The 14,800-nt window shown below is 37.7% G+C and overlaps 1 protein-coding gene across 6 annotated transcripts in view; it reads left to right on the forward strand.

Moving 5' to 3' along the window:
* The window catches only part of ptprz1 (protein tyrosine phosphatase, receptor type Z1), a 64,733-nt gene that overhangs the window by 35,835 nt on the left and 14,098 nt on the right, over positions 1-14,800 (forward strand). For 4 of the 6 annotated variants that reach the window (XM_023347394.1, XM_023347403.1, XM_023347410.1 and 1 more), the window contains 4 exons: positions 2,239-2,377; positions 9,524-9,609; positions 10,098-10,183; positions 12,903-12,923. In XM_023347394.1, coding sequence (XP_023203162.1) covers positions 2,239-2,377; positions 9,524-9,609; positions 10,098-10,183; positions 12,903-12,923 — 332 coding nt within the window. The remainder of the gene's footprint in view (positions 1-2,238; positions 2,378-9,523; positions 9,610-10,097; positions 10,184-12,902; positions 12,924-14,800) is intronic. The other 2 variants (XM_023347397.1, XM_023347418.1) reach the window with 1 other exon arrangement.

Consider the following 14,800-nt stretch of genomic DNA (forward strand, 5'->3'; position numbering starts at 1 on the left):
ACACTGGAATCTTCAGTGTTTCTGATGGATAAAGCAAAATTCAGAGAAAACCATCACATTTTTTTTCAGTTTGTTAATATGTGGTTTGATTAATTCATTCTGTTTCAACCGACCCTTTGAGATTTGAGGAGGTTCATGATCTTGAAGTGGACCAAAATGAATTTGACGCCTCTGAGTTTCCCTGATTACCTCAATCCATTTAAGTGACTGTGTGCATGTGTGTGGCGGGGATGCGGGGGTGTGGAGGGCAAAGGATAAGGGCTCAGGGGACCCAGCACTGTCATTCCTATTGACGCATGACACTCTGACACATGACAAGGTCCTAAGGTAATAAAATAGTTTTTAATGTGTGGAAGGGCAGGAATATTACACAATGTTATTCTGAGTTACTAAAATGGTGTAGACCTAGAAATCCTTCCCAGAATGCAATGTGCTTGCTTCACTTTCACTTTTACCACTGATGTCTTCTCAGTGAATAGATTGTTCCAGTGTTTCCTGCTGAGTGAATGTTTTGCTTTCCAGTTCTGTAAGATGATCTGTTTGGTGATAGTAAGAAAATGATCAACACTTGCTGGTAGTTATTTATTAATGGTGCTGTTGTTATGTCTCCTGGCAACCAGGGTGATGGTGACAGGGAGATTCTGCATCTCAGAGTATCTAACAACTTTTTTAACATCATCACCCAGAATACAGATGTGAGGTGTAAAGTGATGCCATTGGTGCCCTGCAAAGATGTTTCTGTTAGTTTTAGATTTCTTTGACTGAGTTAGTTGGAGACCAGGTAGGATTTTCTACAACTAATTGTGAAGCTGTTTTAAGGATAAATGTAGTTTAACAGAATTTAGTCAAGATCTCACATACATTGTCAGATTTTATCTGTGGAATCAGCACGAGTCAGTGATTGAAATTCATATTAAAACATTTGAATCTGTCATTAGCAGAGGTGAAGGTAAGCTGGGTGTTCGGAGAGCGAACCAGTTATGGCTCCACTTTGAGTCAGAATAGATCTGGTAGCAATAGGCAGTCTAAAACACTACTTCATCTGTTTATAAATATCATTTTTTCTTATTCCAAAATATTCTGAATTATCCATGTTGTCTGGAGCCTCTCCCCATCCACCCCCTTCCTCTGTGTGGCTCTCCTCCCCGGCCCGCCGGAGCTCAACTCTTTCGTCAACAGGCAGCTGTTAAACGTCGGTCTGCTTGCTACAAAATGTCACAATTAAAAGCTAAACAGAGAGTATTTAGTTGTGCTACATGTTATTTTGCTCGTAGAAACCAACACAACACAGTGGGAAAAACTGCCTATGAGCTTATGACCAGAGATTTTTTTGCATGATAAGCGCATCTACTTCCAAAATCTGATCAGATTGGTGCATTTGATTTATTGACTGCGACATTTTACACAGGTGGTCTACAGACCAAAAAGTGTTGTTTGTTTTGAAACAGGGTGAACAATAAATCATTTATAGACTGCAGGACAATGAATTTTTAATTCAAGCAAAATCAAAATTTGATAACTAATTTGTTCAACAAAGAACAAATTAGTTATTGATGTTAGTTAGTGTCACTAACATCAGAACATTGTTTATCAATGTTTAATACATGCCAGCTAAGGGGAAAAATACAAAACTAGCCAAAAGATCAATGTCAGTTTTTTTCTGATGTTTTCTTGTTTCATTTTACTCGTTTGTGAATATGATTTCAAATGTAAGTGAATAAAATACTTTACTCCAAACAAATTTAATTAAAAGTTAAAGTTCAGTTTTTCTAAACAACTTAAAGTGCAAAGTAGACAAATTGTAATTACAGCAATGCAAGTAAATGTACTTAGTTACTCCCCACCCACTGTGTGCCGGAACCTTTAGAGAAAGAAACAGAGAGGCTAAACAATGAGCCAATGGCGATTTTTGTCATATTCCCAGCAAGAACTTAAAGCTTAAAGCTTAAAGCTGGTCATTAGTGATCTTTTGCAGTTAAAGGCTTTCATTTAAGTTATGTTTCTTGGATAATTGTAATTTTTCAAGAAAAAGTCATTTCTGTCACATTGAGCAATGTGACTACAACAGTTATTTGATTTTAACAGAACAGTTAAAATAATGAATGTTGGAGCTGATTTCTAAAATGATTTGAACATTAAAAAAGGAAGCATTTTGTTAACAACCAACAATCATCAGCTTCAGTTTCCCTGTCCCAGAGAATGGTTTCACATCTACCCGCCTTTGTTGACTCTGTGCAGATGCCAGTAACAGCAGCCATGAGTCCAGGGTTGGCTCCACGAGTGAGAAGGAGAGGAAGGCTGTGGTTCCTCTGGTCATCATTTCCACCCTCACTCTCCTTGGCCTGGTTGTTCTCATTGGCATCTTCATCTACTGGAGGTCAGTACCACTGTTCCATCACACCCACATGCTGCTTGCCAAACACCTCCATATTTTCTCTGATCTTGAAATAAAATCCTAATTTGATAGTCCCTTTATTGAATATATCTCCATTCTGATGGTGTCATCCCAATCTGAAAAAGATGCAAAAACAAGAAGAATGACCCAACATTTCAAAAGGGTCCACATTAAAGCTACAGTATAACTTTTATATTTAAAAAAAATGCTAACTTGAATCAACTAAACAAAACCAGGAGATGGTTCATATCGTAGCAGCCCATACTGAGTGGAAACAAACTGATTCATAATATTCAAATTTTTACAAAACAAATCCTGAAAGGTGTTGCATCTATTTCTTTTCATCCCGACTTAGTCAACACTGTGTGGAAAAGCCAAAAGTCCCTTGGAGCATGTCTTTATCAGCATGTACATCTAAAGCAGTGTTTCTCATTTCTGCTTCTTAGGGACCACTGCTTTGCATGTTTTAGTTGTTTCCCTTTGGCTACACATCTTGACTTGAATAAGTTAATGATTAACAGGCTTCTACAGCACTTGATGGCTGCAAAGGAGGTGATGCAATCATTTAAAATCTGGTGTTCTGAAACCGAGACAAATCTAAAACATGCAGGGCAGCGGTCCCTGAGGACCAAAGTTGAGAAACACTGATCCAGAAGGTTAAAGTTTAGCAGCAATTTTCTTTGAAATTGCTCAAGATCGGTGACATTGGATGGAACATACAAGCTTTTTGATCACTAGGCCATTCTAACACATAAATGTGTTTAGGTCTGAATCATTTCTATGCAGCTCAGGTTTTTTAAAAGTTAATTTCCTCCTGAAACGAGCATCCACCCCAGTCTCAAGTCTCCTCCAGCTCTTTTATCACATGTTCTACTTTGTGCTGGTCAGTCAAATAAAATCAACATAAAATAATTTAAAGTTTATGTTTATGGTTATTAAAAGTGATACAGTTAAAATAGTATAATAACATAAATACCTTTGCAAGTGACATTATTTTGACTAAAGAGCGTGATTATTTGTTTTCAAACTGATCTGTGAAATTTTCTTTACACTTGAAAAAGTCATTAAATATGCCCCCCTCCATGTCACACACTCTTTGGTTATTTCTCCTCATACTTATTTTTATGACAACCTCACTCTTTTCAAGACAAAATACTTATAAACTTTGCGTCTATGTATAAAAAACATCCTTCTGTAAATTATTGGTAATCTAAATATCACTTTTCTGGTTGTTTTGGTAAGTTTCTCACACTTACCAGAAGAGGGCAGTAGAGGTTGTTAACTGAAAGACTAGAGGAGTAGAATGAAACTGGTTCCCACTGCGCATACATCTCGTACTCTTGCTTTTACAAGATGTATGCACATCTTATAAACACAAGACGCTGTCCATCTTGTTTTTTACAAGATGTAAAAACAAGAAGCACATTCTCTTCATTGAACACTTCTGATTAATGAGGAGAATGTTTCTCTTCATGAATCTCTAGTCTGAGATGTAACGTCCTCGTCACTGACAACAGGCTTAAATAAACAAAAACCACGTTAAAGTAAATGCAGTGGAACCTCTGGTAGTAAAATACATTTGTTCAAGTTGATTATTCTGATTATTATGTTAAGAAAGTTTCCTCTAAAAAAAATAAATAAATAATAACTCTCTAACCTACACTGGTGTAGGTTAAATATCCACACCTGTACTGTTCACCTAAATTATGACATGAACAGAAAATAATTATTTCAGTCTTTTAATTTTCATAATGAATTCTGCCTTGATAGTTTGACATTTATTCCAGCATGAAACAGACTGCTCATGGTTTGCTTTTGATTGGGAAAATTAATCACAAATAATATTTACCATATAATATATACACAGCCATAATCATAAAATTAGAATAAGCACTGAGATGAGGCTCATTTGTTAGACCAAACATACCGTATAAAAATAGCAACCTTAAAGCAGATTTTAAACATATTTTTCACTAAACCCATATTTCGGTATGTCTTTGTTGCTCTGATGTAATATTCTAATCTTAAATGTCACGTTTTTCTTAGTCATATGCGGAAAAATAATCACAATCGAAATAAAGGCTGAATAACATCATCAGTCTTTGTATAATTATTCTCTGTCTGTCTGTCTACATATCGATGTCTAATATTATATGTGTGTGCGTGAAAAAAAAACATCATTTTTGTCCTTTATGGCCCCTCATAGTTTTTTGTCAGTCAACTTGTCTCAATAAAACTTCAGCCCACACATTGCTCATATGACACAGGAACATTCTTTGTGTTGCATTTCGTTTCATCATCTTCACAGAGGTGCCTATGTGGATATGAATCTATCATTCACTTTAATGTAGTGAGATTTTCCTTAGCAGAGTGGTGCGTGTCTCTGCTTGTCATTTGGGATACCAGGTGCACGAGATGAAATGTTTTTTGTTTTTCTATTATGTTCCTGGTCCCAAGCACAAAAACCCTGGTTTTAGGTCAATTTTACAACTATAACTAGAATTTCTTAAGACAAACAAAATTATTCTCCTTTTTTTGCATGTTAAATAAATTAGTAATTTTCTGCTAAATCACATTGACTTGGTTTCCGCCATGCTAGCTCAATTTTGTAGCAACAACGGCATTGCTTTTTTTTGTTAAATATGTTTTGATATTCTTCTATGCCGTCATTAAAGTTTCTCCAGGCTCTCGCTGCGGATTTGCTTCTGTTTGTCCTTCAAATGTGTCGAGAAAAGTCCAGACCAGGTGGCCCCTGTCTTCTTTCTGAAATCTTTACTACTACTGACTCATAACATGACCACACCCCAGGACTGGAGATCTTCGGGCCTTGGTCTTGTTATTTGAAAAAAAAAATTATTTTTTCAAATATAATTTGATGATTACTCTGTGTGATCATTTGAAGGCAAAATGAAAATCAGATGATGAATTCAATAAAAAGTGAACTTTGTGGATATTGTAGAAGGAAAGACATCTTAGCAGATGCACATGTAACAGCAACCTGAAGAGAAATCTGCTAAAACAAAGCAGAAGTGGACATGGGGGACATCTGGACTCATAACAAGCCACAACCATCCTGTGGTGGAAACATCTGGTCTGGAACATTTATGTGCTCTTCAGCTGTGTCTAAATCATGCCTGTACATTCCCTGGTTTGAAAGACATATTTTAATGGAGAGTGGAATAAAATGTAAGATTGCAAACAGGAAAATTCATCTTCTCAATAAAAATGTGTACACTTAAATTGGCAGAAGAATTCCTCCATAGATCCAAGATTTTCCTTTTCTTGGAATACTCTCTTGGAAGATGAATCCACAACATCAGGAATGTTGTGGATTCAACACAAAATTCCTTATGTAGTTTCACTCCTGGGTGTCGGCGCAGCCTGGTTTTACCTGTAGCCACCTTATGGTTGAGCTACCAGTCAATATGGAGGTGTGTCCCACTCACTCCCTTCTTAATGTTTTGATTTGTTGCCACTAACTGCTTTTTTTATTATTTATTTATTTGCAAAATATCTATTTGAAATTTTTTTTTCTTCCTCTCAGACTGTGAAATAACCATCTTCAGAAATCTGATTGGATATGCTGTCAGGCAGTGTTTAACACTTTTAGCCTTTTTTTTTTTTTTTTTACTGACTGCACATTTCCAAGTAATTTTCCAGTGCCGCATTAGACTTAACTTGTTGTTCTTGTTTTGCACTCTGCTTGTTGTTGTATATCAAAGATTGAGCAGTGCTAATCCGGCAATAATCTGAGGAGCATGGGGATTAATCTTCGGCCAGGGATGTTTCTCAGCTGCAGCAATTTGAGCATCCACTCAGCTGATATGTCTAGAGAGGCTCACTGGATAGAAAATGACATCCGCCTGATTAGGCTGGTCCAGGGATTCGTGTCTCGATGTGATGATGACAAGAAGCCAAACCTCCACTAATCCTGCTGCATTCGCCTCCTCTATTGTTCCTTTGTGACAACCCAGGGAGAAGCAATACAGCTTTGGAAAACATTGCCTGACTTGTCAATAGCCACAACATTGGCAAGAAAGTAAAAGATTATGTTAAGTCAAACTAACATCAAATCAAGGTTTATCGCCTGCACAGCTCTATAAAAATGAATGATTTGTGGTTTTGCTCTCAAACTCTCTCTAAATGAAGTAGAGGTCTCATTACAAAGCATTCAACACTAAACATTTATAACTTGATTACCAGGTAAGCCTCTGATATTTTTTACACACACAGTTAATGCAACCGGGCCTCACACTGAACAAGCTGTTCCTGCAGGGCTGAAGTCAGGACAGCAGGCAGGTCATTCCATCCTGGTCACTAAACCACTAAATAATTTGCTGGTGGCTAACAGTCATTATGAAACCAAGTTATCAATGCAACAGGACTCTTTATTACCACAGCCCACACCTTGGACTTCAGTGGTTTTGTGAATTATCTCATGCTGTGAGTACTGTAGGAACCACCATAGTGTGGAACCATTGTTCTTTTCACAACATGGCGGATGGCTTTAGATGGCCCCTCCCGCTAAAACATGTTCGTCGCAGCACACTCAGACAAGCTGAAGGACAAGCTCGACCCTGCATTCTTCTAAAGCTGGCCGGGCCTGAGGCGATTGAAAGTGAAACATCATTTGTGTATGCAGCTGCGATATGGGCGTCTAGTGGAGATGAGGACAAAGGAAGTGTCCTGGTTTCTGTAGAATCTAGGGAGGAACCCATATGCCTCAAAAGAAAGTTTTGTGAAATGTGCAGTCCTCAGATGAATATCACTATAGAGAAACACAAATTCAACACATGTGGGCAAAGGGCTGGTGAAACTACTGAGCCATATGTCAGTGATTTGAGAATAAAAGCCTCAAGGCATCAATAAACTATTAGTATGAACTTTTATAGTGTTCCCATGCTCTGACACTGCTTATTTGACACTTTGGACATTTACTGTGTGTGATCTGTTGCTCACTAAGGCCGTTCCAATATGTCAGATCCGTGAGATGACTGAGGACCATAATAAAACATAAATGTCACCACATACCCTTATCACAACTGTAGATGGAGATTAAATCACAACTGGACAGAGATGAGACACTGACCAGATCAGGCTGACATCAAACTGCACGACAACACCACACATTTTATTACTAACTGTAGTAATTGTGATGGTCATGTGGCAAAAAATCACGAATGTCCTGCTTTTGATCAACTCTTTAGAAAGTGTTGCAGGTCCAGGCCAGAGTTTGACAGGCAACAGCAGAGGGAGTCTGTCCACCAGGTGGACACTGAAAGCACTGCTCTGAAAAGACCACATCATCTACTGCGGACAGTAGATGCTGTTGCATCGCGGATTTCTAATGCTACTGTATTTGATTTGGAGCTGTGGGCCTCTCATTACTGATATACTTTATGCAGCGTGTCAGTCAATCTTTAGCAGAGATTTTCTGTCAGCTCTGCTTCATCCCTGTCAGCAGTTCTTCTTTGAAATTGCAGGATTCTAAACAGCATGATGTTTCAATCTATTACCGCAGTACAATAGCTGTCAGTATCTCGTCATTTTTATACTACTGAAAAATAGCAAATTAGAGTTGCTGTCTATTATGTATTTGTCTTTGACTTACTCTTTAGACATTTTTTAGCATTTCTGTATGATTTACACACCAGCTGCATAATATGTGGATCTTATGAATGTTCAGCTTGAAGTCTAAAATAAAACATAGAAGAAATCTATGGGTCTAATTCCCAGCTATGAATAGACAAAAGTGTCTAAATGAGGTTGACCTTTGTTGTGTAGCTCCAACGTTAAAATCACGTCTAGAGTTCAGAAAACAAACTGACTAACACTGGGATCTGCTTCACAGCTCAGCACTAAACTAATAGACCATTTCACTGAGTTTTTTATGACTCTGGATTGCATTTGATCATCTCTACTTCAAAATCTAGAATACTGAAATAGATCAAATCTGAAGGGGATGATTTTTCTAAATGTGTCTCTGGGAAATTTTTAGATTTTAGAAAAAAGTGACTTTTAAAATGTTTTGGTTTTTTTCTCCGAAGAGCTTTTGCGGCGCTAGTGGCTCATATTTTTTGCCACAGTAGGCAGACAGGAAAGAGGGCGGAAGGCATGTGGCAAAGGTCACCGGTCGGGAGTCGAACCCGCGACGTCCACGTCGAGGACTAAGGCCTCCAAACGTGGGGCGTGCTATAACCCCCTGCGCCACCACAGCACGGCCCTTAAAATGCTTTTTTAGCACTATGACAAACAAGAATTGACAGAAGTCAATTCTGTCGTGGAGTATTCTACACTCATTACAGATGATTAAAAGTAAAACAAAAGAGAAGAGATGGTTGTTTTTCTAGTGTAAAAATACTGAATGTAGTTGCTTCAATTTTATTGAATTCAGAAGAAAATGCTCTGTTTTGAACAAAAATAAAAACATTATGTCTGCAGTTTTATACTCAGACATCATGTGTAAATATTAGATTTATTGTCCATGTCTTGGTCTGCCTGTTCGGAGTCGTTCTTGTGTCATTGCAAAAGAGAGCAAAATTTACCAAACATCTTTGCTTTGATTAAACTGAACAGATAGATCAGTTTTAGATGCGTAGGCAGATTTAAAGCAAAGTATGAACATAGTGAATGTGTATAAACATCTTCTTGACCATGTAAACAGAAATCCATTGTTGGCTTTCTGAACCAGTGAGGCTCAGTCTTTGATTATTGTGTTTTCTTCTAAGTATCCGTCTGTTAATCTCTGGGCTCAGCCGTCTTCCCAGGCGATGTCCATTTCTGGCTGAGATCTCGCAGGTTCATTACTGCAGCCTCATCCGTTTAAAAACATGTTGAGGATTAGCAGAACATCTTTTTTTCCATGTTTATGTGAAGATTAACGTGTAATGTCAAAATCTGGGCTCACGCAGAATCACATGAAAACAAAAGCATCTTACAGCTATTGGATTCACTGCACTGCTGTTGCTCTGCTGCCGGCGTTATTTTTGTCTTTCTGTTTTTAAGTTGGTCATAAACTTGTTTTCCCTGAGCTCAAAGATGGCCGCAGCAGAAACATTTCTGTTTCTACAATCTATGTGTTGAACAAAGAAAAGTAAAACCTTCATCCTGTTTCTTTCTTTTCTACAGAATGTGCTTCCAGACGGCTCACTTTTACATCCACAACATGTCATCACCCCGAGTCATCACACAGTCTGCTGTTGCATCAACATCTGGTAACACACACACACATGCACACACTTACAAATACTAATATATATGTATGAAAATCTGAAAACATAAAACTCATTCTTGCTTTTGGCAAATACTGTTTTGCAAATTTAAATTCCTAAATACTACATCACTTTGTTACCACATTTTCTGAATCACAGAATGTGTTATGTTATAACTGATGCTTCAAAAGAATCGACATTATAAAATAAATATCCAAACTCCTGCAGAGCACCAATGTTTAACAAATACTGACGACCAGTCCAGCTGACCAGTGCTTTCTTCTTTAAAGAAGTTAAGAAAAACAACATCTGTCCTCTCTCTCTTTAAGGCTTTAATGTAGTCTTCTGTGGATGATTCTTGCCTACATTGAAAAAATGAAAAGAAGATCAACTTTGGAAATAAAGTTGCCTAAACTACATTTTCCCAAAAATGTCTGGTTTCTGTATCATCTTTATTCTATGTATTTAATTTTCCTTTTTAAATCTTCCAGGTGAGGACACGGCTTTTCTAGTGAAGGACTTTGTCAAACACGTTGCTGAACTTCACAGCACTCAGGGCTTCACCGCAGAGTTTGAGGTATGAGAAAAGGAACATCTCTCTACTTGTGATTCCAGCTGTCATGTGCAGAAACCCTGCGCTGGCAAGCAGCTCCTGGATGTTGTCCCTGTCACTAAACCATGATGCATGGCTACAGCGTCGTTTGACTAATATTGATCCCGGGATCATTAATGATCCATGAATAAATAGAATGAACTGAAATGCTTTTTTTATTGCAGAGATGTAAACCCCCCCAAAATTGTATCTTTATTCATGTAGGTCGTCTTGTTGAGATCCAAGATCTCATTCACAAGAGAGACATGTTTTGGAAAAAACAAACAAAAAGTTACAAACACAAAAAACAAGTAATTAAGAGATTTGACACAATTAAATGAGCTAATAAAATATTAGCTAAGAACAAGAGCAGAATAAGCTTAGAGCACTCTCAAAATGCCTGTTCACTGGGACTGCAGTCATGCACATGGTTTGTGAGGAGCCTCCCTTCATTGTTGTGAACAGGAAGTCACTTGTGTCTTTTCTGTTCACTGACTTAGAATGAATACAGGCTCCAGCTTTGTCCTCAAACTGCCACCAAAGAGAACGATATCCCAAAGGTTTTGGTATAAAGACATTTTAGTGATGATGATGATGATGATGATGATGATGATGATGATGATGATGATGATGATGATGATGGTGATGATGATGATGATGATGATGATGATGATGATGATGATGATGATGATGATGATGATGATGATGATGATGATGATGATGATGATGATGATGATGGAAATTTATTGTGAAATTAAAGGCATCTTTAATATAGACTGGACCTTTAGAGAAGAATGAATAAAAATAGAGCACTATCTCTGATTTCTTACTAGTTTCACATAAAGTAATGTAGATTTTAACAGTGCAGTGAAGCTAGCAGTTTCACTGGCTGTTAACATTAACTTAATGAATAGTAAAATAATGAATAAAAGATCTTTTGACAATCAGTTAGTCATTAACTAACAATAGGAAGCTCATAAAATGTAATAATCTTACATTTGATGAGCTCACAGAATGTAAGTTTGGCTGCAGCCTCTCAGCTCTGCGCTCTAAGCCAAGACAGCCTGTGGTTCCTTCTGGTGGCCCTGGACAAAATGTTTATTATTTGTATCTCTTTTGAAGACAGTGTTGTGGAAAAAAATTATTGTCAAGCACTGCTAGATGAAATCACTCAGTCAGGTTTATTTGTATATTGTACACAAGACAGAGAGCTTAAAAGACAATCAATGATGAACAAGCCAGATTAACAGCTGTGAATGAAAGTTCTGCCAGTCGACACATTGATTTTATACCAAGGATAAGAGATCCAAAACCAGGGACAGGCTGTCTGACTCCCAGGCAGCTGCAGGAAAACAGCATCCAACCTTGTGTGTGTGACCCAAACAGGTTCATGGTGAGAGTTCAAGGGCACTGAGAATGCTGACATTCTACATGATCAGTAGATATTACCTTAATAATATTTTCCATTTCCAACAGTTTGGGTTTATCAGCTACATGGTTCACCAGCTTTTGATTATTTTAGCCTGACCTGTAATCCAAATTTCACATGTGTTGCTATGCAAACAAGTACATTTGGTGATCTTTCATGTCAGTGTGTGACCATTCCTTCTGTGCAAACTTGTGTTATTGAAATTGTTCATTCACTTTTTTTTCTTCATGTTCTGTCCAGGCATTTCAGTCATACTGTATTCAATTCAATTTATTGATATAGCGCCAATTCACAACAAGTGTCAGCTCCAGGCACTTGGACTGGATGAAACAATAACTCTGTTCTGACACCATGTGGTATTCTTATGGTAAATGATGAGTAGCTCTTATCTGCATAGCATTTTATCAAATCCAGAGGACCACAAAGCACTAAACACTGCATTCATCCATTCATGCACACATTCAGGTGTGCATGAAGGTGGTGAGCTACCATCTATGGCTACTACATTACAGCCACAGCTGCATTGGGGTAGTCTGATAGGCAGCCATGCACCAGTGCCCCCTGGTGGGCCCTCTGACCAGCAGCAGGGAAGGCAGGTGAAGGGTGCTGCTGGAGACATTCCAGTCCGCGTGTCCTGATCTCTGTAGTGAAATCTCAGCAGCTGATACCTGTGAGTCTTTTGTTATTAAAATATCCTGTGTGCTCACAGATGGGGAAGACTCAGAGTTACAGTTTTGTGATTATGGCATGAGTGGAGGTGTTTTTGCAGATGCATGAACATGAAGGTTAAGGCATCTGGCCTGTTGGAGCAGCCAGATGCTTCAGGGTTGATGAAGCATTTTCACACAAATGAATTTGTTCATATGCCTAGTGAGTGTACATGCTCACAAAGCATGTACACGTTATTGAAACCTTAGCAGTAACCAGAGTTGTATTTGATTTAAAAACTGTTCTGAATGTATCACTATCATCAATAAGTAGAAAACAAAGATTAGCTAGTGTGTTTAGGGTGAAGGAGGAGGTTTGTACAGATGCAAGTGCAGTGTTTGATTATAGTTTTTTTTCATTTGTTTTTTGGTTTATCCACATTATTTGAGACTTGGGGGAGTTTCCCTTTGGTTGGCCTTATTTGTAACTCTTGCATCAAACTGTGTACTTTGTTTTTTTCTTTTTGTGTTGTGTTGTCTTGTAATTGTATATTTTGCACCTCTCTGGTTGTCTGTGTTGTCATGGAAATATCTGGACTGCCTGCTGCTTCCTCACACTCATCATTAGACACTGAAAGAGAGTTATGAGGTAAGATGCTCTCCTCCAGACTGTGTGAATTTACTGACTGATCCTGCATCAGACAGTAGATATGTCTCGTCTCAGAAATGTCTTCAATATGAATATTTCTTATTACCATAAGAGTTCCTTACTCTAAATTGTCCTCATTCATTCATTCATTGTTGATGATAACACAATGTGAGATATACTTTCTAAGCATAATAAATCATAGAAACATCTAAATCTATTCTATTTAAAATATGTCTTATCTCCAGATCTCAATAAAGTCAAGGTTAGCAAAGGACTCTTATACAGACTCTTATAATGAGGCCAAAGTAGGAAAAAATAAACCTTTAACATATTAATGCATTTTTGATGTATTTCTAATATTTCTGTTGATAGTCAGATTCACACCAGATGTCAGTGATGATGTGACCATCATCACTGACATAATAATCATATTCATAATCACATCATAATCCACACATACACGCAAATCAAAGCAAATCGATCCACAAATTAACTTCTGGCTAAACTTACAGAAATTGATTAAAACCTTTGTAATGAAAACTCCAAGACATGGAGATACTACTCCCCATGCAGGAACTGCATGTTTAGAGTACATTTACTACAAAAACTGTTTTGTCTCTCACACACTACTAAAGACTCATACACACACACAAAATCTTAAAATTGCACATGTATGCTATTACAATGCCCCACACACATACAATTTTTCTCACACACACAAAAAAAATGCTAAAATTGCTCATATTCACTATTAAAATATCACACGCGATATATCACACACAAACACACCCCTACACACAAAGCATACAGACAGACATACTATTCTGATAGATAGGTCAAAAATGTGTGTGGGGGGTGGGGGGGGGGGTGAACTAACATTAGTTTGGGGATGAGTCTTGTATTTGTCTGTGTGAGAGTTGCCACGGAAGAGGCGGGGCATAATTTGGAGATCAGATCACGCATGCGTTGATACCACAGTGAAGTTAGTTTCAAGTTGGATATTAGATATTGGCGCTCAGCGGAGTAATCGGCGTTTACCATCTTGAAACTAACTTCACTAACTTTAATGTATGCGTGATCTGATCTCCAAATGATGCCCCGCCTCTTCCGTGGCTACTTTCACACAGACAAATACAACACTCATCCCCATTCATTCATTCATTCATTCATTTAGCCTAGTGTTAATTCACACACACACACACACACATACATTTTCGACCTATCATTCAGAATAGTATGTCTGTATGCTTTGTGTGGAGGCGTGCGGGTGTGTGTGTTTGTGTGCAATATTTTATTAGTGTATATGTGCAATCTTAGTCTTTTATGTATGCGCGTGAGAAAGAAAAATTGTATGCGTGTGTAATATTTTAATAGTGAAAATGCGCAACTTTAAAATTTTGTGTGTGTATGAGTCTTTACTAGTGTGTGTGAGTCAAAACATAGTTTTTGTCCCAAACAGCCCCTCGTAGTTTATACCCTAACAAGGTTATGGTATAAAAATGAAGCCTGTTTTTAACATGTCTTTTTGCGCAAAGAGGTTTCTGTTCCTCAAAACACTGAGAACATGACATATGAAGAAAGGGGACTTTAAGTAAATAAAAGTTCAGCATAGGTGCCTTGTCACTTAAAAAAAAAGTCTATTTCCTAAATGCCAGAACAGGGAAAGAGAAATTTGGGTAACACTTTATTTGACGGGGTGTGATGAAGATGAAAGAGTTTTGATGAATGTTTACGACCGTTGTCATGAAGTTTCATTCGGTAAATAGCGACACTTTTAACAGTCAGATGCATTCTAATATGTCTGTAATCAATCGTACATCACGAGAGATCAGGTTGAAAATGACCTGTAATCATCTGACCATCTTGGTTGTTTTTCA

Source organism: Xiphophorus maculatus, chromosome 2, assembly GCF_002775205.1.
Source record: "Xiphophorus maculatus strain JP 163 A chromosome 2, X_maculatus-5.0-male, whole genome shotgun sequence".
NCBI lineage: Eukaryota > Metazoa > Chordata > Actinopteri > Cyprinodontiformes > Poeciliidae > Xiphophorus > Xiphophorus maculatus.